We start from the raw sequence: 25,931 nt of genomic DNA, 5'->3' as shown, positions 1-25,931 counted from the left end.
GGTGGATGTCGCAGCCGCTTTTCACCGTTGTCGTTTGAAATTCGGCCCAAAATGGCGGCGGCAGCGGCCGGGAGCGGGGCTGAGGCGGCGGCGGCCAGGCTGGAGGGGGCGGAGGAAGAGGAGGAGACGGCAGCCGCGGCAGAGGATGAGGAGGATGGGGATGAGGAGGAAGACGGCAGCGAGGCTGGCAAGGCGGCGGGAGCGGCGGCAGCAGCCGGCGGCGGGGAGGCCAGCGGCGGCGGCGAGAGCGAGGAGGAGGAGGACGTGTTCGAGGTGGAGAAGATCCTCGACGTGAAAACTGAGGGGGTGAGTGTGCGGCGGTGGCGGAGGGTCCCTCAGGGAGGCCGCGGCGGTGGGGCTGGTGGGCGGCCCGGCCGCCCCCTGAGGGGACCCGGCGGCTGCCCGGGGGGTCGGGTTTCGGCGGCTCCCCGGGGAGGTGGCCTGGAGCAGCAGGGTGGCCCTGGGTCCTCTCCCCTGGCTTTCCTTGCGGGCAGGCAGCGCGGGCTGCCCGGGCAGGGAGATTTTCCTGGACCTACCACACCAAAATAGTAGTTCCGTTATAATTGTGACTTAAAACATGTTGTGCGTAATTTTGCAAGGAAGCTTTTTGTATCTTATAGCTTTGGCTAAAGAGGCTAAACCTGTGGTATCTTTACTGTTTCGTTTGTTTGTTTGCATTGTTAAACTACTCTTTGCTCTTCTGGCTAAATTGCAGTAGTGTTTTGATGTAAAGTGAGTGCAGAAATGGGCAAGATTGAATATAATGGAGAGCTTGGAGGTGGTTTCAGGGTACGTTTAGTGAGACTGTTTGCTGGCTTATAAAATGTGTGAATACCTCTTAAAAGAAGAAGGATTTCTTCCAATTAAAATAACTAGCTGTAGTGGCCTTTGCTCCATTTATACAGAAATACTGTACCTTTTCTTTCTTTGAAAGCAGCTTAGACTGACTGAAGTTCTTCTAAAATTTCCTAAACCTCAAATACAAAAAATAATAAACAGCTTTTTTTAAAAAAAAAAAAAGTGACTGAAAATTTTTTATTTTAATTAATTCATAGTTGTTATTTTAGGCTTCAGTCAGGTACATGACAGTATAGAATTCTGTCTGTTTAGTGTAAAATGTCTGGATTTTGAAACCCTTAGGTTGGAGAACCTTCAGATCAAGAATTCTGAAGATATTTGTGGTGCTATCATGATTAGGTTGCATCTTGGCCAATATATCTTGATGGCTTACAAATGTTACACTTTTGCGGTAATAAGGTATTTACAGCTTTGCCTGTATCAAGTGTTGGTCAAAATAATCAATCAGGCTGAAGGCAAGAGGACTCCTTTTTTTCTTTTTTTCTCCCTCTTCTGGCGGTGGAGCCTAAAATCTCTATGCTTGTGGGAGCAGGAGGGGAGTCATACCGTTCCACCCACTTCTAAAGAGTACCAGAATACATCAAGTACCGGCTCTTAAAAATGTCGTTTGCATGTGCTGGTAAAAAGGTATTTTGCATCCCCTCTTTCTGTCGTCATCCTCCTCCAAGCAGTCCATTTTACAGCAGGTTCTTTGCTGTCTGCACTTGACGTTTCCAGGCTCGGTCAGTGTAATTAGCTTTACTTTCTTCATGTGCCTTACCTCGTACACATTGGTTGTACCTCTGTAGCATGGGCTCCAATCACATCAGCTCACCTTTCTGTTGCTCTTCAGTGGGGGCTGTGCTCCCGTACTTCACAAATACAGGGCGAGACAGATACCGGCACCCAGTCACAGCTGCTGAAATGGCTGGAAAAAGCTGTGTGTTCCATCAGTGGAGTATATTTTATGCAGTCTGCTTTAGACTAGTGGTTCCCAGCTTGCAGATTCCCAAGTCTGATACAAAGTCCAGGCAGATACAGGGAGTTGGCCACTGTCCGGCGCAGCGTAAGTCCAGTTGGTGTGTTCTTGGGTCACAGGTGCAGAAGCAGCAGAGCTGGAGAAGCTCTTGTCATTTGCAGTCCTGGTGTTGCTGGAGTTGGTAGTAGTGGTAGGATGAGAGACAGCGCTCCTGGGATGGGTCTGGGCTGGGGTGTGAGACTTACTGATAAGTGAAACATTGTGTCCTACTTAAGAAAACAAGCAATAAAAGGTTGTAAATATTTCCTCTGAATATATCTAGAGAGCCTTTCATACTGCACTACAGTTATACTGAAACAACAGGCTCGTGACATTCCCCAGGGGAAATGGGTAACCTTAACTGCTCTTTAATGACATGGTGATACTCCTTTCCATAGGAATTGGTTCTAGCCCATCACTAGTTCTTGTAGAAGCTACATGAGTGTAAAAATGCTTGAAAGTGTTCTATTCTGTAAGTGATACAGAGGAAAGAAATAACAATGTTGAGTAAAATAATGTTGAAAGGTTAATGTGTGTATGTGTACACACATACATATGCTGTCTGTGTAGGCTGTGCATGTATCTTTAGTATGATGATCAATCTTCTGTCTTCACTTGAGCTACATTTTTGTGTCACTCTCTATGTACTGGATGTAGAGCCGTTAAAACAGCCAAATACTCTTACATTTGCATTAGAATTTATTTTATCCAGGTCTCTCAATTAATTAAAAAAGGACTTCTAACTCATTTTGTACCTGAATTACAAGGGTGTAATGGTGATTCCACAGGGAAGTCCTGCCTCTGATGTGGCAGAGCCCTGTACCAGCAGAACACAGATGAGAGCCCGCTGGCTGGGAAGCAGATGTGAGGGAAAGGAGCTGGCAGTGCTCACAGACGTGAACACAAGTCAGCGGTTCTTGCAGCAAAGAAGACACACACCCGAGATCGTGGCCAGCAGATGGAGGGAGATGCTTCATCCTCTCTTCTCGGCACTGCTGAGATGCACCCGGAGTATTGTGTCAAGTTCTGAGCTCCCTGGACAGAAGAGACATGGACGTGTGGAGTGGAGGATTATGAAAACAGTTCAGGGAGCTGGAGTACAGGAGGCTGAGAGAGCTGGATTTGCTCTGCCAAAAGAAGAGAAGAATCAGGAGTGATTGTAGGGGTATCTGTATCTGCTGAATGGGAGGATGTAGAGAGGACGTTCAGATCCTTCTCAGAGGTGCACAGTGAAAGGGTGAGAGAGACAGTGGACACAAGCTGGGACACAGGGAAATGAGTAGATATGCTTGACCGGGCAGGTTTCTGAGCAGCCTGATATAGTTGGTCGTGCTTTGAGCAGGGCATTGAGGTCGCTTATAACCTCAGTTATTCTATGACTGTAATAAGAAAGTCACTGGTCGTTTATTTCATGAGTACATCGATTAGAAGAAAGACAGACAAGTGAACATGATTTTGAAAACTAGTTCCTAAATCAAGAGTGTATGGTTAAGCTAAATTGTAAGGGGAGAAGTATTACACTAATGTATCTGATTATAGGCTATTTTTATGTCTGTGAAGCAAAATACAGAAGATTGCAAGTCGAGTTGATTGCTAAAGTTTAATGGCATATATACGCTTGGTCAAAGGTTAATGGTGCTCAGGCAAAAACAGAAATTTATGGATATAAATAGATTCAATATTAAGTGTCAAATGACAGTTCTTTTGAAGCTTTCCTTCTCCGGGCTTGGTGCAGGAGGCCCTGAGTTGCCACTTGTCTGGCTTTATCAGCAACATGCTGAGTCCAAGCTAATAAGCCTGGCGTCTCAGCAAGAAAAGGAGTCCCATCTTGAGAAGCTTTCAGACTTCTTGAAGACTTCAGAAGCTTTCAGACTACTTAATTTACTTAGGAGAAAGGCAAGAGATAATTTGGTGGAACACTTTTTTTTTTTTTTTTTAATGGTAAAAACCTTCCTTATCTAGTGAGAAAACAAGATGGAGACTAAAAGGTGCAATTTCATCCTACGGTGAAGTTAAATGCTGTTGAAACAATTGGTCTAGAACTTTCGTATGTGATCTTTTACCAAAATTTTTGTAGCTAACTCCACTGAGATGTGCACACTCAGATTTTGTCTAGGTTTAACTTAATCTCATTGGTGGGTTTGTGGGTTTTTTTTCTAATAGTTGGTATTTCAGTTTATCAAAAGTGCCATTGGTTACTAATTTAACATAAGTTAACAAATTCCAATATAAAACTAAGTGAATGGTGTTAATGCATTATCAATCTTAAGGTTTTATATCAGCTTCTTCAGCAAAGAGAAGCAATTCAATCTTGAATTTTTTATAGCAGAAATACTAGAACTTAGGCAAAAAAAGTCTTGTAACTGTCAGAAGATCTATTTTAGTAAGATGACCGTGAATTTATTATTTGTACATTGTAGCTGTGATTCTGAGCAAATTTTAAATATTACAAATATTTTGGATAAAACCACTCCAACTACTGAATCATTTTACAACCTACTTAGTTCAGTACGTGTTGCAGATGGAAGTAATTCTGGGAATTCTTATGTCAACATTGGGTTGAACTGTTATATTCATTTCTATATACACGAAATGATATATCCACTGAGATCCCCAAGAATTGAGCAGATGATGCAATACTATGCTGTGTAGTATTAAATGTTGGGTTTTTTTCTTACAGGGTAAAATTCTCTACAAAGTACGGTGGAAAGGATATACCTCTGATGATGATACCTGGGAGCCAGAAGTTCATTTGGAAGACTGCAAAGAAGTGCTGCTTGAATTCAGAAAAAAAATTGTGGACAATAAGCCTAAACCTGTTAAAAAAGACATACAGGTGTGTTTCACCTTTTAATGTCTTCTGCTGAAGACATATTCCCTATCTAGGCCCTGCTAATGGGAGGAGAGAGAAGGGAAGACATTTGGGATATGCAATTAAGAAGACTTAAAGAATCTCTTTGATCCATAAGTGTTTTGTTTCATGTGAAACTGAATATTGTTGCTGCTTTCTGGTTAGGGATTTTTTTTTTTTTTATTAATTGACAAGTTTGCTTGTAGACTCTAAATCCTTCTAAACCTTATTTCACTTTTTAATGGGACTTTATAAATGATGTATGGTGATTTTAGTTTGTTTTTGACAACATAAACAACCCCCTTTCCCTACCCACATGTACAGTGTCTTGTCTGTGAAGCTGGGCACTGCTCGATTCACTCTCCTGTGTTGTGTAGCAGATTGGTGAGTTTTGGTTATGTGAACCATTAAACTTGCTAGTATAGGAACACAGAAAAATTAATTGCAAGAAAGCAGCATCTGGCATTTTCTTTTCTTTTCTTTTTTTAACTGCTCAGTCAGTTTGAAAATGAAGCCTGAGAGTCTTTTTTTTTTTTGAAAACTGGTACCCTACTTCTGGGAAACCTGGAGGTAAATTTTACAAAATCAGGTTAATTGTTTTTGATGTAAAATAGTTCAGATTTTGTTCTGTTCTGGAATATGATTGTTGGATCTCTGATAGGTTTCCTTGACTTGTTTATGTTATTGATGCTCATCCAAGCAGGTAGTAATGTAATTTAGGTAAGTGAGCTAGAATTGTATTTAGAAATTTTATGATTTGGCAATGAAGAATGATGTTTGCAGTGACAAAAAGATTGAAGTGCTTAAAAATTTACTTTTAAGCACCACCACTACCATTTTTGTATAGTTTACACCAAGATGATACACCTTAATGGAGAAAGAAATCTTTTCTTTTTTTTGTTACCTTTTAGAAACTGTCTCTAAATGATGATGTATTTGAAGCAGAATCTGACAGTGACTGGCAAAGTGAAACAAAAGATGATGTTTCACCAAAGAAAAAAAAAAAGAAATCAAAAGATGGAGAGGATAGAAGTCCAGATGATCTGAAGAAGAAAAAGTCCAAGTCTTCAAAACTCAAAGAAAAAGCCAGAACAGAATGTGGTAATTCCTCAGATACTTTTGTTTCAGATTCAAAACCAAAAAAAAGGACTTCAGAATCCAAGGAGGATTCAAAGGACCCAAAGAAGCAAAGGAAGGAAGATACTAAAGAAATCAAGAAAAAGAAGGGAGAAGTTAAAGATTTAAAAATAAAATCTAAAGAAGATTCTAAAGAAAATAAAAAGTCACGGAAGGAGAAGCATGGAGATGTTCAGTTTGACTCAGAATCAAGTACTCTAGATGATATATTTTCTCAAGGAACTGATAATGAAAATTCAGACTTAAATTCTGAAAATAAAGATGAGAAGCAAAAGATAGTAAGTGGAGAAGAGAGATTGGAACAAGAAATCACTGAAAAAGATTCCATTGCTGATAAGCATCTTGATGGATCAGCAAGTAATGAAGATGATAGTATTGATGTTAAGGTTAAAAGAAAGAAGAAAAAAATTCAGAAAGCTGAAGATTATAAAGAGGAAGGTAGAAAAGTGGAAACTCAAGATACCTATTTAGAGAAGAAAAGCATGCACAAAAAGCAAAAAGGTCAAGAAAAAGTAAAAATGGTACCAGGAGAGTTGGAGAAAGTGTCGCCTGCTCCTTCAGCAGTGCGGAAGGGTTTGAAATTGAGCGCTGATGAAAGAGGATGCAAGTGCACTGATTCGGCTGGGGAGGTAAGCAATGCTGAGGCTTGGGGTTAAATTAAACTCCAAGGGTTTAATTTTACCCCTTGGGGTTAAATTAAACCAGGCAAGGGTGGGGGCTTGGGGTTAAATTAAACCTTTAAGGTACAGATACCTCAAAAGGCTTCTGTTCATGGTGGCAAAGAGGAAAACATAAATTGGAGAGTTTAATGAGTTGAATTCTGCTAAAGAAAGCCCATTGCATAATGTAGAGGAGAGACTGAAAAAATTCTGGATTCTGAACGCTCTAAAGAAAGGAACACTTTAGGGGAGAAGGGTGCCTTTAAATATGAAAGTATGAATTTCTCCTTTTTGTTAGGTATACTTACTTAGAATGAAATTTATTGTTCCTCCAAAGCATGCTGTCGCTTTTAGCTTTATTCTCCCCACCTTTAACAGTTGCCACAGTTTGACTTTTTTCTACTTGTCTAGTAAGACACTGAGTCTTGAGCAACTGTCCATCCAACGTGGCACAATGAAGTGCACTTTTGAGCTAAAACACACACTTGATCTCTGTCAAAAGGCAGCCGCTCCATTATACTGTACTTGTGTTAGCTCTTACCTGAGAATTGCTGAAATCGCTTCTAAACCCAAGTCTCCCAGATAATTGTACTGCTGGCTTGTCTTGTTGTAATTCCTGGGGTGCTTATAGAAAATGCTTAGTTGCATGACGTGGTTTGATATTAATTACAAATGCTGTACCTGCTCTAAGAAATGAGGTAAGCAAACACCGGAATATTTATTTTTCTTATTTAATACAGTAGTGTTTTAAGAAAAGCGGGATGGTAGGGGTAAAAGAAAAAAAATAGAAAAAAAACCGCCAGTATTTCTCAAATGTTTCTGAGAATATAATTTCTTTCAGCTGCTTCAAACTGTTCTAATACAGTTTGCAGTTTGTAAAACTTGGGCTGCTCGGAGAAACCCCTTTCTGATTTATAACAAAATTGCAGCCAAAACACCTTGATACTTACTGGATTATATCCCTCTTCTTCTGAGGCTGTAATTCTGTGGTGATGAGTTTCTTCTGTAAGTTCAGCTGTTGTCCTCTGCTTAAGATTGTTGTATGTATGGAATAGGCCACCTTAGACATAAGGAAGTTCATTTTGGGGTAGAGAATTATGTGGCATAATCTCAGAGTAGAGCTACAAAAAATAGTGTTTTTGCAGGAGCTTAGTGGTGAAAGCTCTTGTAAACAAAGTTATGCAATTACTATGAGGCATAGCCCAGTTTCAATAAGTTATTTAATTATCTGAAATGGTATGTCCCTTTATTACTCGAGTATTTTCTCGTAGTTCGAGGCTATAGCGTTCATGAGAGGGAGACATCAGCGGTGATAATCAGATAAATCTTTGGAATTCTCTCTTATTTACAAGTAGCGTAAAAATCCTGTCACCCCAAACATGAAGAAATGAACAGTTCGCTTATAGCTCTGCAGCCAGTGCTCTCAGTAAGTTGTCTGTGTGCCTTTCTCATGGTTGTGTTCCGTGGAAGGACACACTCCAAGGTACAAAGGAAACTAAGAACACATTCTGCTTTTTTTTAAGTCTAGGAGGTTTAAACAGTGTTTTCTGTGGTTTTCCGTGACTGGCTAGTTATTCTCCAGAGTAGCTGTGGACTTACGTGGGTGGGTTTGGTGGAGAGTTCTAGGGGGTTTTTGGCTTCACTGAACTGTTGATCCAAGCAGATTATTCTTTTCAAATAAAATCACTGCGTATGTTTCAGCTACCTGTCTTTCCTTGTGTGGCTCTGATTACAGAACACTGTCATGACAATTTATAGTACAGTATTCTCTATTTGGAGGCAGTTTGCACACTGAACCATTCTTTCCATTCGATTTGCCTCCAAAAATAAATGCGCAGTGTACATTGTGCATCTGATCAGTATTGGAAATCTGCAATAGAATTCAGGATTACTGATTTTAACAGCCTCTCTGTGTAGCAAATATCTGGTAATCCCTTTAAGTAAGTGATGGGCCGCCTCCTAAATACTGAGCATCTGCCAGGATCAACAGCTGTCTGTGCTACTAGTTAATCACGTCAGCGATCAAAAGCTGAGGTTTTGTGGGGGAGAAAGGACGAGAAAAACAGATTAAGTGTCTGTCTCAGCTCTGCGAACACATTATGATACACCAAAATCATCTATTTTAATTGACCTTTTTCCTATGTCAAAGAGATGGTAGCATTTAATGATAAATTCAGTCTGTAGTTCTTGTGGGGACTTCTTTTGGGGCAATTTTTCAGAAAGTCAGGCTGTTCCATGTACCAGGTTGGTGTCAGAGGCTGATACAAAACCTTGCTAAGGAGCCTTGTCCCACCTATTCTGCAGCTTGGAATTTGCTGGCTGAATGGAGAGCGAGGATGAGATGGTTACAGGAGGAGAAAGGCAACCTTTGGTGGAGGCAGCTGAATTCTGTTTTGGCTAATTTGATTATATATCTACATCTGCCATAAATTTCTTCTGGGATATTAGATATTGCCAAGCTTAGTCTTCTGTGGAGATATGGTGGGTTTAGGTGGATTTTTCTGAGTGTTTGTCACAAATGACTGTTGCTGTAATGTTCTGTATATGTAAATTGGAAACCTTGGAACCTGTATATAAATGTCAAGTTTTCTCAGTTAAGGTTCAAGTCGGTGCTATCAGAACTGCTTTGAATATGGTGCTTCAAATACTTTGAAATAATTACATTCTATTCAGGTTTCATATTTGGAACAAATGAAAAGTTTTGGCATATCTGCACCTCATGCCATAAAGTACCTTGCATGGCTGGGATTCAGTAACAGTCTGAATTGAAGTTGTTTCAGTTTGGAAATAGCACTTCTTCTCTTACAGAAGAAGCCTTCACAGACTTAACTCCTGCCTCACCTGTTTAATTCTTTTCTTAGGAATGTCCACATCTGTTACATACAGGTTTCAGTAGTTTTAATTTTAAATATATTTTCTTGTTGGAGTGTTGAAAGAACTTTCTTTTCTATTTTTTCTTCACAACTTTAATTTGATCTTTGTTTTCAGTATCAGGAGAAAGAAGTAATGAAAACTGAAACAAAAGAAAAATCTCAAAAAAAAGAGTTTGAAAAAGAAGAAAAGAGTGGGAAAGAACAAAAGGGCCTAAAAAGTAAGTGCTAACTCCTTAAAAGAGGGAAGGGAAAGACCCTTCAGGACATTCTCCTATTATTTCTACAAGAGCGGGTATTGTATAGTTTTGTACCACATACCAGAAACAAGAATTTCTGGTTTTATTTTAGGAAGCAAAAGTCTACTGTTTAATGGCTTTGTTAATATAAGCTTCATGAGAATGCTCTACTTGCATGTATGAAGTGTGTAAGTGTATGGAAATTAACATTTTTGTAGACAAGATTTTGCCCTTTCTCATTTAATATTGTCAACTATTCTTCTGTGACATGCAACGGTAATCTTATTTTAGAGAAATTTATCCAACTAGTGGCTATTTCCAGAAGTGTTCTGATGATATTATGAATACACACTTTATATGTTTAGAAAAACTAGTAGAGGTTCCCATCAGAGAAACTTCTTGCCTCTTGCTTTAGCCACAATGATGAGTTACCTTGTACAACCCTTAAAATATCAGCAAAACTGGATGATTTGCTACGCGAAGGAAAACGTCTACATTGTGTTTCTATTCTTAGTGGTATAATGGAGTATTAATGTTACCATTCTTGATCTCAGTAAAATTCTGAACGATTTTGTTCAGAATAAATTCTCTCACTAGTCTGATGAGGATGAACTGAGGAAAAATAGGTAATTCCACCTTTGATAATCATGAATGGTTACAGGAGGAGCTATGATGCTTCAAATAGCTGTTGCTATTTGAAAGTAGCAAAGATGCTGACAATGCTTAAGAGAAGTAGTAACAAACAGAATTATTAATTATTTTTTCCTTATACAGTGTGTGTCCTCTCTTCATCATGGATATTGAACCATATTTTCAAAGTGGTAATTTATGCATAATTCTAAACCACATTTCTTAAAAAGAAGATGGTAGCGTGTTGGAAGCAGTCAGAACTTGGACTTGTTCAGGGTAGCTGGAGGTTAGCTCTCCCCAGTTTTTGGCTTCTGTTGTTAAGGTTGCTGCTATGTTTCAGCAATTATTAACTTACGGAAAGAGAACAGACTTTTTCTAAATGGACTCTGGTCACTCACTTAAACTCTGTTAAGTAATAGTCTTCAGTGGCTCAAGTAGCCACTCTTGGTAACTGTCTTAATATTCTAGGCTTTAAGGACGTCAAAAGCACATTTGACTTGTTTAATGTAGCTTCAGAAGAAAAAAGTGAATATTCTCAGAATAACTGCAAAAGGGAAGAATCTTTGCTAGAGTATAAGTTCATAGAAGAGAAAATCAAAAGACAGTGAAGTGTACGAGGGAAGGAGGAAGGTAAGAGATGGAACAGAGATGTGGACTTACACTGCTGTAGAAGTTGATGGAGGAGGAGAAGATGTGTGTCAAGTGGAAAGCTCTGATGAGCAGTAGAAACAAACGCAGGGGAAAGTTGAGCACTGGCAGTTAATATTTTCCCCATTACTGTTTGCATCTTTTAGCACTCCAGTTCTTGTCTCCCCAGGAGGCTGAAATGATATTTTCTTTTGAAACTCACTGATAACTTCTCAGTGTGTTTCCAGTGTGGTTCTGCTAATATAGTAATGGAATGTTCACCATCTGGTATCACTTCAGCCTAATTTATTACAACAAATAAGCAGTTTCAGATAAAAGCTTTTTGTTTCCATTTGTAACGTAGCGTTCATTGTTTGGAACTGTTCCACGCTGACTTCCAGAGTCTATTTGAATGAAAAGTAGTAGTACGTTAAGCTGCTGATCATTGAAGCAATGGCAAGCAATGAATGGTTTGGAAATTTATGAAGTTACTTATTACTTATTTTTTCTTCTTCCATAAAATCAAATACATGATAGATGGCAAGCAGCAAGTCTTGAGTTTGGGTATGGACATGCAGTTGGAATGGCTGACACTAGAAGATTTTCAGAAGCATCTTGATGGAGAAGATGAGAATCATGTGTTAACAGAACCAGTATCAAGTAGTGAGTAGTTGCTGGGAGGAAGGGGCATTTCTTAGCTGGCATTTCAAAGTGAAATATCCTATTGACTTTATTGAATTTATTTTCTAGCTCTCCTGAGGGATGCTGTTAAAAGTGGAGATTATATGACAGTAAAGATGGCACTTTCTTCAAACGAGGAATATAATCTGGATCAAGAGGTAATTTTTCTGTAGTAGGAGTATTGGAGGGTGTGGGAGGGAAGAATACAAATTTGGATTTGAAAAGTTTTCCCTTCTTCCTAGTAGCAGATTTCTGTCTCACTTGGAAAAAAAGCACAAGGTGAGAAAAGGGAGTACAGAACTTGAGGCTTCAATATTTGTTACTCTCTTCTTCCAAATTAAAAATGAAGTTTGGTAGAAGCATCCCAGTAGCTGGATATGCAGCACATTTGCCCCCTGGATTTAACTGAATGTTAAATGTGCAACCTTACATGGTGTAAGGAGTGATGATGCCCATCAGGTCAAGTGGCTAAGCTATGTAAAGCATCTGTACATTTTTTAAAGATTAAAAGTAAAAATTGAATGTTCTGTTTGACATGCTGGGACTATTTCACTCCATGAATAATTGCTTTTCTGCCAGTTCTTCATCAGCTGTGTTCTTACTGTTTTTTCTTTCAAGGATCTGTTTTCCTGTTAAGTAGTACTAAAGTTCCATTTTTGAGGATTAAAATCTCTGATACCAGTATTTTCATTGGTGATCTTGTGTAGTTGCATTATGTAGCATTTTGAGAATGATACGTTATGCTAAGACTTAATGCTAAATGAACGACTGAGGCCAGCATGTAATCTTTAAATTGTAGCATCTGGTGGAAAATGCAAGGAGTGAGGAGACTGGCCACTCACAGAACTCTCTTCATACTCGTACTCTGATAAAATCCAAAAGCAGTGTTGCAGTCACAGCTGTCTCGAGCCGTTGTGTTTTTCCTCCAGTGGCTGCTGATTCCTTTTTCCACTGTCTTGCTGTCTTCCCCTCCCTCAGATACCGTGATGCCTTTCTTCCTGGCTTATTCTGGTTTTCCTCCTTCTTGTTCTGGTCCTCAGAATGTTATGGGTTTTGCAGATTAGGGAGCTCAGAGTGTGAGCTCTGTGGACAAGAGAAGTGGGAGGTGATAGTTTGCCAGTATCTGGCAGCCACGTGTGAATTCTCCTGCCAGGGAGGGGAATCTTTGAGAAACCTGCTGACGCACTTGCAATTTTTGTCTTGCAGCTTTATCTTAAATATTTGATTTTTTTTTATTATTTTTTTTTTTTTAATGGCAATGATTCTTGTTGCAGGACTCAAGTGGAATGACCCTAGTAATGCTTGCAGCTGCTGGTGGGCACGATGACCTTCTCCGGGTCTTAATCAGGAAAGGAGCTAAAGTTAATGGTAGACAGAAAAATGGAACAACTGCATTGATACACGCTGCTGAAAAGGTTTGCTTGGTTATTGTTGTATTTGTGGTTCTTGGCTCTTTTACTTATGTTTAAAAGTGGTGCATCATTTTTTTTTTCCCTTGGGTGATGCTTAAAAAGTAGTTAGCAGGATATAGCAGGGTGACCTTAACTGCACCATTTCAGCAGCTGTGGTTACACTAGCATAAATAAATTTGGATCACAAACCCTACCCTGAGTAAAGAATATCATAGGGCTGCCTAGAGGGAAAGTGGAGGCAAAGGGTATCTCTGGATTTCTCTGTCGGGGGGACTGAAATTCTTGTGTTAGAATTGCTTGTTATGATCTCAGGCTACACAGGATCCGAATTTGGAGACTTTGAGAGCAAATCACTGATTAAGCAGGGTTTCCTTTTTGAGAGTTGGAAGATGGAGACGGTGGCAAGCACTGCTCGAACTATGACAACTCAGCTATTAAGATAGAGGGCGTTTTGGGGGTGTACTCTTCAAGTTGGTTCGTTTTCCTGTGTACAGTAGATACAAGGCGAAAAGGGAACTTGATTCCAGTTTGGTGATTAATGCAAACATACTGTGTTCTTCCTGCAGTGCTCACTATTGCAAGGTTTAGAAAAAAAGTAGTAATTGCAAGTACTTATGGCTATCTACTTGCCTGAGCCTGAATTGCTCTTTGCTAGCCATGGGAGAGAACAATGTTAATTGTGTCATGCCTCATGCTTTGGGTTTTACTGTTGGATTTTAAATAAATGTCACTATATATTCTGAAACAAATCCAGAATATTTTCCTCTTATTTGTCTTGTGGTTTGTTTGTTTTTTCAGAATTTTCTGACAACAGTAGCTATTCTTCTGGAAGCTGGGGCATATGTGAACATGCAGCAGAGCAGTGGGGAAACTGCTTTAATGAAGGTAAATTTAGTGTTTGTCCTGGCATGGTTTAATAGTAAATACTTTTGGCAAACTAATAAAACGTAAAAGCATATTTGTAGAATTGATTTAGGGAAGATGTACTATATTTGAAGTACAAATACTACTCTTAGCTCCTCTAGATAATGTTTTAATCCTTTTTTTTTAATGTACTGTTATATCTAAACAGTAAATGCAGGTGCTGTCAGCACACAGTGCTATATGTGGCTCAGCATCCTCTTCCATTGTTTTGCTCAAAGAAATGCACGTGGTCTTAAATACAAGAGATAATCTGGTTGTCAGCAGGAAGAGGAAAATTCCAGAAAGGAGAATCTTTCACTTGGGTGTAGCTGTGATTGACTTTTGTCATTTCATTGCAGGACAGAAATAAAACAACTGGTTTGCAGTCTCCTTCTGCAGAATGCCTGTTCTGCACCCTTACTCCCTGCCATCACAAAGGAAATTTTTTTTTTTATTTTGTTGTAATGGGAGAATTCTAAGACCCTTAAAACAGTCTTTGATCCTCTTAATATTTTTTTTTTGTTTATATCAAATAATTCCATCGAAGTTACAGTTCCTGATAAATGTACTGTATTTGTATGTGGGCTGTTAAAGGGAGTTTGTTTGCAGAAGAGGTTATAAAAGCTTTTCTTTCCAAGACAATGGGGTATTGTTTCTCTTCAGTCCTCTGCAAGGATTAACAAGTGTGGGGAACCCACATCTTCTGTAAAGAAAATAACACACTTGTGGTTTCCTCATCCACTTCGGTCCAAAATCCCTTCATAATTTGGCTGCCTCTGTGAACTGCAGTTTTTGACCTTCATTGTTTTTAAAGGTTTTACTAGTATTTGATGCACAGCTGTACATACTTTCTAATTGGCAGCCTACAGCGACTTATTCTGGATATTTGTTTTGCTGTGCAGATACAAAGAGTAGCATCTTCATTTCCAGTAACTTTCTGGAACAAGTTTAGCTGTGTGTGGATAGGGGTATAAACGTGCTTATCAGGTCACTATTATTTAACTGTAGGAGTTGGATCATATTTTTTAAAAGATGGGGTAGGGTGGTGGGGGGAAATTCTTGACACTTAATTCTTTTCTCTGAGGTGGTGTGTGATTTTTGTGGGATTTTGTTGGGGAGGTGCAGGTGGTTTTATTTATTTATGGAAGATTATGGATTGAAAGCACAGATGAAAGTTCAGAGCTGAAACAAATTTCAGAAGTTTATCTTCATGAAGCCTTTCAGAAGTTGAAATGTCTGTGTCTTCTGCCTTTCCCTAATTTGTCTTGAGCATTTTAAAAGCAAGCGACCAGGAGCATGCGTTTGCATTCTTCAGTAAAGCTTTTGTCAGACTTTCCTGTACTTTTGTCAAGTTTTTGGATGACATGCTCTGAAATTCTTGCTGTAAGTAACGTTGAACAGCCGTGGACACTTTGGCAGTTGGTGACAGTGACTGTCTAACATTGCTAAATAACAATCTGGGGCAAATTCTGGTAACATGAAATACCACTTGAACAGAGATTCCTAGAAACAGTCACTTGGAAGTGTTCCTTTAGTCATTCTGAATATTTCTGCAGAAACCCAGGTAAACAATCACAAGAAAGTTTACGGTTACCGAACTCCAGCAGATTAGATGTTTTCACAGAACTTTGGGGGTTTGTTTTATCTATTTTTTTAATATTTTTTTTTCCCTAATTAAGTCCACTTGGTAATCCTGAGTGTTGCTGCTTCTGTGGGACCAGATGTGTAGTGTCGCCTGGGTAAAGATAAAATATTTATGCAGTGTGATCATGAGTTTCAAGTTGTGTTAGCGTTTGCAGAGCAAATACCTAAGCTTGTTTTCTGAATTTTTGATTTTAACTAAGTTCTGCACTTCTGCTTACTTCAACATTATGCTCCGTTCTAACGGGGAATTTGTCATTTCCATCTTCTCACTTTCTCACAGGCTTGTAAAAGAGGGAATTCTGATATAGTGCGGCTTATGATTGAAAGCGGAGCAGACTGTAACATTTTGTCAAAGCACCAGAACAGTGCGCTGCATTTTGCCAAACAATGCAATAACGTCCTGGTGTATGAGCAGCTCAAGAGTCATTTGGAAACGTGAGTAAACTGTACTTTGAAGTTTGTTCTGGTGAAGTTTGCAATACCAGGCATGTCATAATTTTGGTTTAAATCAAGGGGAGAGGGGGAAGATTTTTAGGGAAGAAAACAGATCTGATTTGGGCAGAAAGCTAACTAATAAAACGTGAAATGAAAATGATGTGAGGTAACAGAATTAGCAGATACTTGCTTAAACACTGAGTAGAAAGGTGAAAAGGAGAAAAAAGGAATTACTAGGTGTGAAAGATTCCTTAAGCTAGAAATACAGCAGCTGGGAAAACTTAAAGTGTGTAAGCACTGGACAGTTGAATGTAAACTCTTATTAGCGCATGCCAAATAAAGTACTTTGCTAAAAACATCGGAAATAACCAAAAGAACACCAAACAAAAACACCATGAAAAGTCAGTGCAGATCATTAGGGTGTTGTTGGACCCTTAAATGTCAGCTGTGAGCTGAGAGAGCCAGGGTAAAGCTTTCATGCCAGTAAGTGATGGAAATTAAGATCTTCATCGCGCAACAGAATGACTGAAGTGCTGTGTATGTGGTATATGAAGCATTCCCTTCATCAGGTCATGTAAAAATAAACTGAGCTGATGAATATGGATGCTAAATGGAGACAAAATAAACATAAAGAGAAGGAGCAAGCTCTTTAAATATCAATTTGGAGGAATACTGATAGTTAGCGTGTCAGGGCAGAAAATCGTAACCAGCAATCTCTGGACTTGGAGAAGACTCGGGGAGAATCTCAGAGCTTCTGCATCAGGTGAGATTTTGCCAGGAATGTGCAGTTAGTGCTGGAGGAACACTGTCTCGGCACAGGTTCCTTTTACTGATTTATGATGATGTTTTCCTAACGATTTATCTATAAAATAGAAGACAGACTATCAAGAAGTTGGTAGTCCAAGATCGTTCTCTTTTAGCGTTTAGAACGCCATGGCTGTTTTCTGTCTCTGATCTCTTGAGGTTCCCATCAGCAAATGTCCTAAATCTGTCTGGACAGAAGCTGTCTTGTGATGGTCACTGGTATGTGCTGTAGTACTACCAATATTCTTATCCTATTTTAAATAGTTATTAGTGCTCTTTCCTTTAGAACCTCATTAAATGCTAAATTTAAGTATACTAAAAAGTCTGAGAATTAGACTAAGTCTAATAAGTAAGATCTATAAGCAACCACTCCCATGTGATCATTGCAGCGGTGGGCATAACGGAGGTTAGGGAGTGCCTCTCTAAGGCAGAAATTTGTGGAACGTTTGCAAAGTGAAATGTCTGGTAAAAAATGTTTTAGTGCAAACCAGTAAAATACAGATAAATACATTTCCAGGGCAAGGTTGCATTTGCCTATGAATTCTAAAGTAACTCAGTTACAAAACTACAGAGACACAGCAACACAGAATGGTTAAGGTTGGAAGGGACCTCTGGAGGTTCATCTTGTCAGACCCCTCTGCTCAAGCAGGGCCACCTAGAGCTTGTTGCCCAGGACCCTGTCCAGATGGCTTTTGAGTATCTCCAATGACTGAGACTCTGCAACCTCCCTGAGCAACCTGCGCCAGTGCTCAGTCACCCTCACAGTAAAAACGTGTTTCCTGATGTTCAGAGGGAACCTCCTGTGTTTCAGTTTGTGCCCTTGGCCCCTTGTCCAGTCACTGGGCACCACTGAAAAGAGCCTATCTCCATCCTTTTCCCACCTCACTTCAGGTGTTTATTGATCTATTGGTAAGATCCCACTGAGCCTTCTCTTCTGAACAGCCCCAGCTCTCTCAGCCTTTCCTCGCATGTCAGATGCTCCAGTCCCTTCATCATCTTTGTGGCCCTTCCATTGGGCTCTCTCCAGTATGCTCATGTCTCTCTTGTAGTGAGGAGCCTGGAACTAGGTGTAGTATTCCAGGTGTGGTCTCACCAGTGAGGAGTAGAGGAGAATCCTCTCCCTTGGCCTAGTGCAGCTGAGCGTTGTCTGCCTTTGCAGCAAGGGCACGTTCCTGGCTCATGTTGACCCTGTTGTCCACTAGGTCCTTTTCTGCCAAGCTGCTTTCCAGCTGGGTGGCCATCAGCATGTACTGGTGCCTGAGGTTGTTCCTCCCCAGGTGCAGGACTTTGCACTTCTTTTGAACTTCATGACATTGCTCTTGGCCCATTTCTCCAGCCTGTCAAGGTCCCTCTGGATGGCAGCACGACCCTCTGGTGTGTCAGCCACTCCTCCCAGTTTTGTATCCTCTGCAAACTTGCTGAGGGTACAGTCTGCCCCATCGTCCAGGCCATTAATGAAGATGTTAAACAGGACCGGACCCAGTATTGACCCCGGGGGTACACCAGTAGTGACTGGCTTCCAGCTAGATTTTGTGCTACTGATTTGTGCTGAACTAATGGGTTCTGATCCAGTTTCATACTGGGAGGACAGTATTGTCATGCCAGTATTTGTAATGCACTGTGAAGCTTGTCTCTGAGGTATTGCAGATCACGGCATCGAATGTCTGTCCTGAGCAGAGAGAAGCTATAAGGAATCTTTTCTTCTTACAGCAGGCTAAATGGAGAAAAAAAAAAAAAAGTGCTAACAGCATAAAAACTAATAATAATTTTTCAAACATGGGAAACTTGTTAAAGTCAGTTGGGGCAGTTGAAGCGGATAAATGGAATATGCTGATTTTCCCCGAGGGAAGGAAATCGTGACTTGTGAGTGACAGTTTTGAAGGCAGCAGCGAGGATGCAGATAAAAGTGATCTGGTACCTGCTGTTCAGTGCTTTGAAACTTTGTCACTCATTCACTATTTGATGCCTTTTCCAGTTCGTTTTCTATTTAAAACCTGTCACCCTCAGTTTTGGCTAATCTGACTAATGAGTTTTGGATGATATTGAATGTGTAATTTTGCCAGTGAAATGGCAGTTGAAATTAAATACTGATAAATGCCAAGTGATTACCACAGTGATACCCCACGGACATGTGAGTTCCACAGGAGTGACACAGCTCCTCCCAACTGAGGAAGCTTCTTGGACTCATTACCTGAAAGTACCAGTTCAGTGCTTCTTGTCAGTCAGAAGGAAAGGTGATAGAGTTGTAGTGGATCTGAATATAAAGCGTAAATCCATGGTGTCCAGATGCCTTAGTTAGCGTGTGCCGTTCCAGTTACCTTACTTCAAAAACAGGTGAAGCAAAAAGGAAAAGTAAAGATGATTAGAGATACAGGGTAGCTTCTGTGAGTACAGGCCCAGCGCGGTGATACACATCACCTTGGGACAGATTAAAAGGTCAAAATTTAAAATAAAATGGGAGAACAACAACAGCAAATAGCCCAAAGCCAAGAGGCAGGTTCTGCAGGCCATCCCGTTGAATGATTTAGTGATAGGTTTGAAATGGAGTAATATTTTTGCACAGAAAAACTGAATTATGGATCTCCTTGCTGCAGAATGCTGTGGTCACAGATGCATGGGATTTTAGAAGGGATTAAGTAGATGTAAGGAGAGGTGTGATTTGGCTGCAGTGTCTAGTTTTGGATGCCTCTAAATCAGATTGCTGGAAACTAGGACAGAAAAACCCTAACTGTTTAATTTCCCGTATTTAATACGGCTTTGTGTAGCATCTGGAAACTGGGCTAGATGGGCTTCTGGGCTTGCTCTGGTGCAGCAGTTCTTACGGTTTCTTCCTGTCAAAGGCTTCAGTTTTAGGTTCTGCGGGTGGTGGTCTGGGCTGGTGTGGAGGGGAGCGTGCCCTGAATAATTGCTGAAAAAGCCATAAAGCTGAGAGTCGGGACCTTTGCCTCGCAAAAGGTTTTAAAACCCATTTGTACCAAAACAGCTTTGTGAAGAGGATTACTCAGTAACCTGCTTGTAAAGGTGCCAAACGCTGCTGGGGAACGTGGTCTGGCTTTGAAGGCTGCGCTACTCGCTTGAATTAAAACACCACTACCCCCAACCCAAAAAAACAAACAAAAAACCCCAGTTTGGCTGTTTAATGGTAGCGTAGCTACTTTTTCACTGAGTTATTAGTAGAGTTTAACTGGGACCTGCATTTTTCTTACAGTATTGCCAGTAAAATTATACAGTGATTTATTTGTTTATTTTTACATTGTACTTGCGGTCAGATTGGTGAATCGGGGACATCTTCCTACATAAAGAGCCTTCAAAATATGTGGCTAGTTGGAATGGTTTTTAATCTGCTGCAGTGCATTTGTCTCAGCTTTTTATTATTGTGGACCCGATAGATGTATTTCACAAACAGATCACTGGTAAAATGTTCTATTAAGAAAGTATTGGGACTTGGGGTTCATCTATATGTAAATGAAGTGACGAAGGCATTCACTCCTGAAAATCAGCAATCCAGAAAGACTTCGTGAGAGCTGACGCAAAAAAGGATCCCAGATTACCTTTCTGGTGAAGTAATTTTACAATGTGAAGTACAGGCCTCACTTGTTTGGTCTTTCAGGCTCTCAAGAGTAGCAGAAGACACCATCAGGGATTATTTTGAAGCTCGTCTTGCTTTGCTGGAGCCAGTCTTTCCAATCGCGTGTCATCGTCTCTGTGAAGGGCCAGACTTTTCTACGGATTTTAACTATAAACCTCCCCAAAATGTGCCAGAAGGTAAGGTGGGGTGGTAGTGGTGGTGGGTTGGTTTGGGTTTTGGGGTGGTGGGTTTTTTTTTTTTTGAGGGGGGGGAGGAGGAGGAGGAAAGGGGAAGGTAGAACAGTGTCTTAAGAAACTGCCTTGTAAGTATGTCTTGAAATGTGTTATGCAAAATTATTTTTATATGACTTACTATATTGCAGTACATTACCTTAAGGATACTCCAGTTATGGAGTAGAGGGAGAATAAATCTTAGGAGGAGCCGCTGAGGGAGCTGGGGTTGTTCAGCCTGGAGAAAAGGAGGCTGAGGGGGAGACCTTATCACGCTCTACAACTCCCTGAAAGGAGGGTGTAGAGAGGCGGGGGTCGGTCTCTTCTCCCAAGTCACAGGCGCTAGGACAAGAGGAAACGGCCTCAAGTTGCGCCAGGGGAGGTTCAGATTGGATATTGGGAAGCATTTTTAGACTGAAAGGGTTATCAAGCATTGGAATGGGCTGCCCAAGGAAGTGGTTGAGGAACCATCCCTGGAGATGCTCAAAAGACAGGTTGACATAGTGCTGAGGGACATGGTTTAGTGATGGGGTTTTTTTTATCAGAGTTAGGTAGATGGTTGGGCTAGATGATCTTACAGGTCCCTTCCAACCTAGACGATTCTATGATGCTATGAAAGTGGTTGTGTCTGCCTGGTTTTCTGGTCATTAAGAGCTGTAATATAAGTCTTCCAGTTCTTGATTATTGGTATCCTTTAGAGAATTAAGAAGCCTTATATAAGTTTATGTATTAAAATGAGGCATTTGTGGGTATTGAAGACTGTTGCTTACTGAATTTCAGTGCAGTTCATAAAGATCTATAACTGACGTTGCTCGGTTGTTCCTGCCAAGAGAACAGACAAACCAAACCACATTAAATTCCATAACCCTCTTTACGCAAACCTGAAACCCCAGAGCTGAACTGCACCGAGGATCGCTGTGTTCCCTTTGCTTTCCTTCCCAACAGCCAGATCACACTCTTGCTGCTGCCAAAAGACCTCAAGTTAGTGACCAAGTCAGTTGTGTTCTGTGCTGGGATCCACTGGCTTGCGAGATCGGATTTGTGCATGTTGCTTTGATACTCCGTTGGTGTTTAATATATACTATATAATATTTATATTTTTATATATATATTTGTACCTAACTGTCTTCAAACGTTCAGTGTATGCAGTTGTTGTAAATAATGCATCTCATTTCAAATCCATGTGACTGAATTGCCTTCCCTTTCAGGATCTGGAATTCTTCTCTTTGTTTTTCACGCAAATTTCTTTGGTAAAGAAGTCGTTGCTCGGCTCTGTGGACCATGCAGTGTACAAGCTGTGGTTTTAAACGACAAATTCCAGCTCCCTGTATTTTTGGTAAGCCTTTTCCTATAACTGATTGACTGTAAAACTGCTTTATAAAGTCTTTATGGAGCAGCCTGGGAAATCTTAGTGCCTTAATTTGGATTTTCAGCATTGTGATGAAGCATTTTTTTATCATGTTAGGGTTGGGTTTTTTCAAATTAAACTGAATTCTTCTTTATATGTGGAGAGAACTACAAACCCTGCATACACCAAACTCTGTAAAAACTTATGCCTTAAGAGGCAGGGACATAGTACTGGACAACCTGCTTCTAGGCCCTGCGTGAGCACCAGATGGTGCCTGGTTGGACTGGATGACCTCCAGAGGTCCCTTCCAACCTTAACCCTTCTGCTTTGAGCAGGCAGGTGGGAATTCTGAATTTAAAGCTGTTTCGCTTCTCAGCTTCTCCTGGCCTCTCAAATTTTTGACCCAAGCAAGTTCTTAAATATAACTAACTTTGCCTTGTTTTATTAACCTACCTCATATTTCTGATGATTAATTTCTATTTTTTGATTATATTTTTTTAATCTATTAAATGCATCACTGTGCATGCTTTTTCAAGTCATAGAATCGTAGAAGTCATTTTGTTTTCTCTGTGGCAGCACCAAAGGTTCTTTGCAGGGTATGCAACTCTTTCAAAAAATGTGTAGTTAAAATGTGGTCTGTAATTCCGCTCAGATGGGACTTTCAGCCATATCCTGCCATTAACTGTGTCCGTTTTGGTTTTCCTTTTAGGACAGTCACTTTATTTATTCCTTCAGCCCCACTGCAGGCCTTAACAAGCTTTTTATACGGTTGGCAGAAGCTCCTACCGCCAAGGTACAGAATGCTCTCAAAATTAAATGTATATATTAATTTTTTGTACAATTATTCCATAGTCTAAACGTTTCCTACTTGTATGTTGCAAATGTAAAACTAAGGACTTCCCACGGTCTCCTCATCCCAGTTCCCATCAGTGGAACGTCTTAGGAATGCTGCCAAGGGTCTTAGTTCTGTCGTAATTGAATGTTTTTATCCTGCAGTCAGAACAATTCGTGCACCAGGATAAAGGAATGTTACAGCTAAATATTTTCCCCATTCTATATTGTGAATTTAACGACTAACAGATATGTGGAGTGTCAGTTATTTTTTGCATACAGATGGTTTTGTTTGTGTGTTCAGGAGAACTCGGGAGTATTTACTAGGATGTACGGTCTGCTTTTCAGTAGGCTGTGTAGGCTGCTGTGTTTCCCAGGTGGTTTGGGCACCAGTCCCACTACATGTTGCAAGATGAATAACAGATCCTGTTCTGGTGGCATTTATTTTTATCCTTGGAAGATGTAGCAGTAAATTTTCCAGATCTTCAGATTTAAAACTTTTATCATTAAATGTTTTATTGTGCCTTTTTTTTTTTTAAGGGGAAAAATTGGACTTGTATTCAGATGAAAGTGTGTGCGCGCGCGCGCGCGCCTGGTTCAGACTTGAGATTAACTTGCTCAGACCCCAGCCCCTGCGCTCGTAGGCTGCTTGAGTCCTTTCACGGGCCACTCCTCTTTCAGTAGAGCTCCCATGAACTGATTTTATTAAACACGCATTGTCAATTCCTTTTTTTTCCCTTTAGTCACTAGCGATTGTATGACCTTTCCCATGCTTTTTTATTAGAAGAAGTGTTTAACGCAGTAGTTAAATGTGAACGAGCTTTATAGGAAACCTTTGTGTGCTTTTCCAGGTGAAGCTGCTGATAGGTGCATACCGAGTGCAGCTGCAGTGACCCTACAGCCGGGAGCGTGTTGAGTGGACTGACACGCTTTTGGAGACACGTCTGGTTCCTCTGGCTAGAGACTGACAAAGCAGTTTGGAACTTTTTGGCACCACGCTCTTAAGACTGAAGTTCCGGTCTCGCTGTCCCTCGCTGGCAGTCACGTAGGAAGGTGTGTGTCCGAGCGCAGTTCCGTGTGCTGTGCTGGTGGGACAGGGTTGTCAGCTTTTTTTTTTTTACTTTGTACAGATATAGATGTAAGTATTTGTGCCAATACATTTAATTCTGGTTTTCTTTAACTTGTGGAGTCCAGACTGCGTATTTCAGTTTTTCCACAATGTGGAATGGTGCATATAAGAACTATTTAAGGTAACTACGTGAAATGTCTTTTTTAATAGAAAGATCTTTTCAATTTGTAAACTAAATTTTTCTACTTACTCTAACTGTAATGTTTCTATGTAAAATGCAGAACTGTCATATTCTTGGAGCCTTGGGCATAAATTACACTTTGAAGTCACTGCATTAGATTTAACTTGGAATTGCTGAGGGCTGTGTTTGAAACTTTTCCTGCCGTTGTCTCCCGGTGAGAAAGCGGTTCCGCGGAGGGTGATTCCCTCTGACGAAACGCGGTTGGGGCTGCAGGTATGAACAAAGACGTCTGAATAGGCTCAACTCACACAGGGTGGCAAGCGACGTTTTAAAACTGCTTTTGTGTTAGAGGAGCAACTGCTGATAGTTTTACAGACATCTCAACTCTCGAGTTCTTAGTCAAGTGACGTAGGAAAACAGATGTGAGCTGAGAACAGCAAACGAGGAAAGTTGTAACTGCCGTGAACGTGCCGGCAGTGCTTTTCCTAGGCAAGAAGCTACAGAGAGGATTTCAGATGGTCTCAACCTGACAGATGAGAACACGTCCTGCCCTTCGGTGCAGAAACTCAGTTCCTCAGTGCAAAGAGCTGCTATCTTTTTTATTATTATTATTATTTTATTTAAATGACCCATTTTATCAGGTGACAGCAGTTCTGTAATGGTCCTGTGCTATAAAATACAAATGTAATACTTCTGCATGAAGTATAGAATATTTTTCTTTGTAAATTAGCCATCACCTTGAAAAGCAAAAAAAAAAAAGGAAAAAAAAAAAAAAGAACAAATCTCCAGATTGTGCCTTTGCTGTTCTGGTTGCCACATGTAGTTTACACGCCACTATGTGCCTGTCCTATTAGCAAAACTATTGTGGATAAATTCTTAATGTATTTGCTCACCATCAAAATGGTGCAGATGTAGAAATTATCCTTTTAAGAACTGTGACTTTTTAATATAAAGTTCAATTAACCAGTTTTTAATTTCTGGTTCTTGAAAGTTTAAAACTTTCATAGTTAAGAGATGCCAAATGAGCAAGTAACAAAGCACACTGTTTCAATTTTGTGGAATGTCACATTAAGCTCTATAAAACTACACCAGCAACACAACATACAGCTACTCCCTTCCGGTTCGATTAGAATAGTTGCCTTTCTTTTTGCAACCAGTATTGATGGGATGTGAACAAGTCTGGGTTTTGAACAGACTTGGTACCTCCACCTCTCGGAAATACACCAGATACCTCATTTTGCAAAGTGTGACCACCCGAAATGCGTGAAAAGCACTGGCTGAGAATCGGGAATGTCACTACCAGCACTTAGGACTTGGTGTAGCTGCTTTTTTTTTTTTAGTCACTGTGCGAAACGTTGGAGTGACGGTTTTCATGTAGGTGGCAACCCCTTCCTCAGCTACTCCTGCGTTGTGCCCTCGAGGGTGTCGTTTGGGTGTGTGAAGCTCTGTACAGCACATGTCGGTGGGAAATGTTTGAGCTGTTCAAGGTGAGGGGGACAAAATGTTTTTGAACAAATGTCCGTATAATATAGACGCTTTCTAGAAACTGTTGTACAGTCTAACCTCAAAATGTCTGGTAATGCTCCAAGAGTTGACATAGCAGGTAGTTTGTCAAAGGCTGTTGATTCAGGGGGGGTTGTTTTGGGTTGTTTGTTGGTTGTTTTTTTTTTTTCCTTGAAGCATTTGGGAGAGAGGGAGGAGTTTTGCAGGACATGGGGATAAAATTTGGGTTCATGATGCATTTGAGGGATGGATTTTGCAGTCATCGTTCTCTCTTTAGTTGGTGATAGAAATCCAGAATCCCTCCTGAAGATGCATAAAAGACATATGAAATGATGTTTGAAGCTGGTTTTTGTCTGATCTTGTTATATGGGTTTTATCCAATTGCTAAAAGGTTTTGGTGGACAAAGGATGAAGAGAAAGTAGCTTCAATAAAAAATCCACTTCTTTAGGAACT

General features: G+C 40.3%; 1 protein-coding gene across 1 annotated transcript; it reads left to right on the top strand.

The window, feature by feature from the left end:
* Nucleotides 1–32: 32 nt before the first annotated feature.
* Nucleotides 33–25,931, top strand: MPHOSPH8 (M-phase phosphoprotein 8). Its single transcript, XM_074160233.1, is given in 16 exon segments — nucleotides 33–306; nucleotides 4,536–4,691; nucleotides 5,618–6,472; nucleotides 9,497–9,593; nucleotides 10,710–10,830; nucleotides 10,832–10,963; nucleotides 11,289–11,293; nucleotides 11,406–11,531; nucleotides 11,619–11,707; nucleotides 12,824–12,964; nucleotides 13,760–13,846; nucleotides 15,789–15,943; nucleotides 20,358–20,512; nucleotides 21,754–21,881; nucleotides 22,603–22,686; nucleotides 23,576–25,931. Coding segments are annotated over 16 exon segments (2,628 nt in total). The 5' UTR covers nucleotides 33–51; the 3' UTR covers nucleotides 23,618–25,931.

Source organism: Numenius arquata, chromosome 1 (assembly GCF_964106895.1).
Source record: "Numenius arquata chromosome 1, bNumArq3.hap1.1, whole genome shotgun sequence".
Taxonomy (NCBI): domain Eukaryota; kingdom Metazoa; phylum Chordata; class Aves; order Charadriiformes; family Scolopacidae; genus Numenius; species Numenius arquata.
The sequence above is the reverse complement of the archived record's forward strand: the minus strand, read 5'-3'. Positions and strand labels throughout refer to the sequence as shown.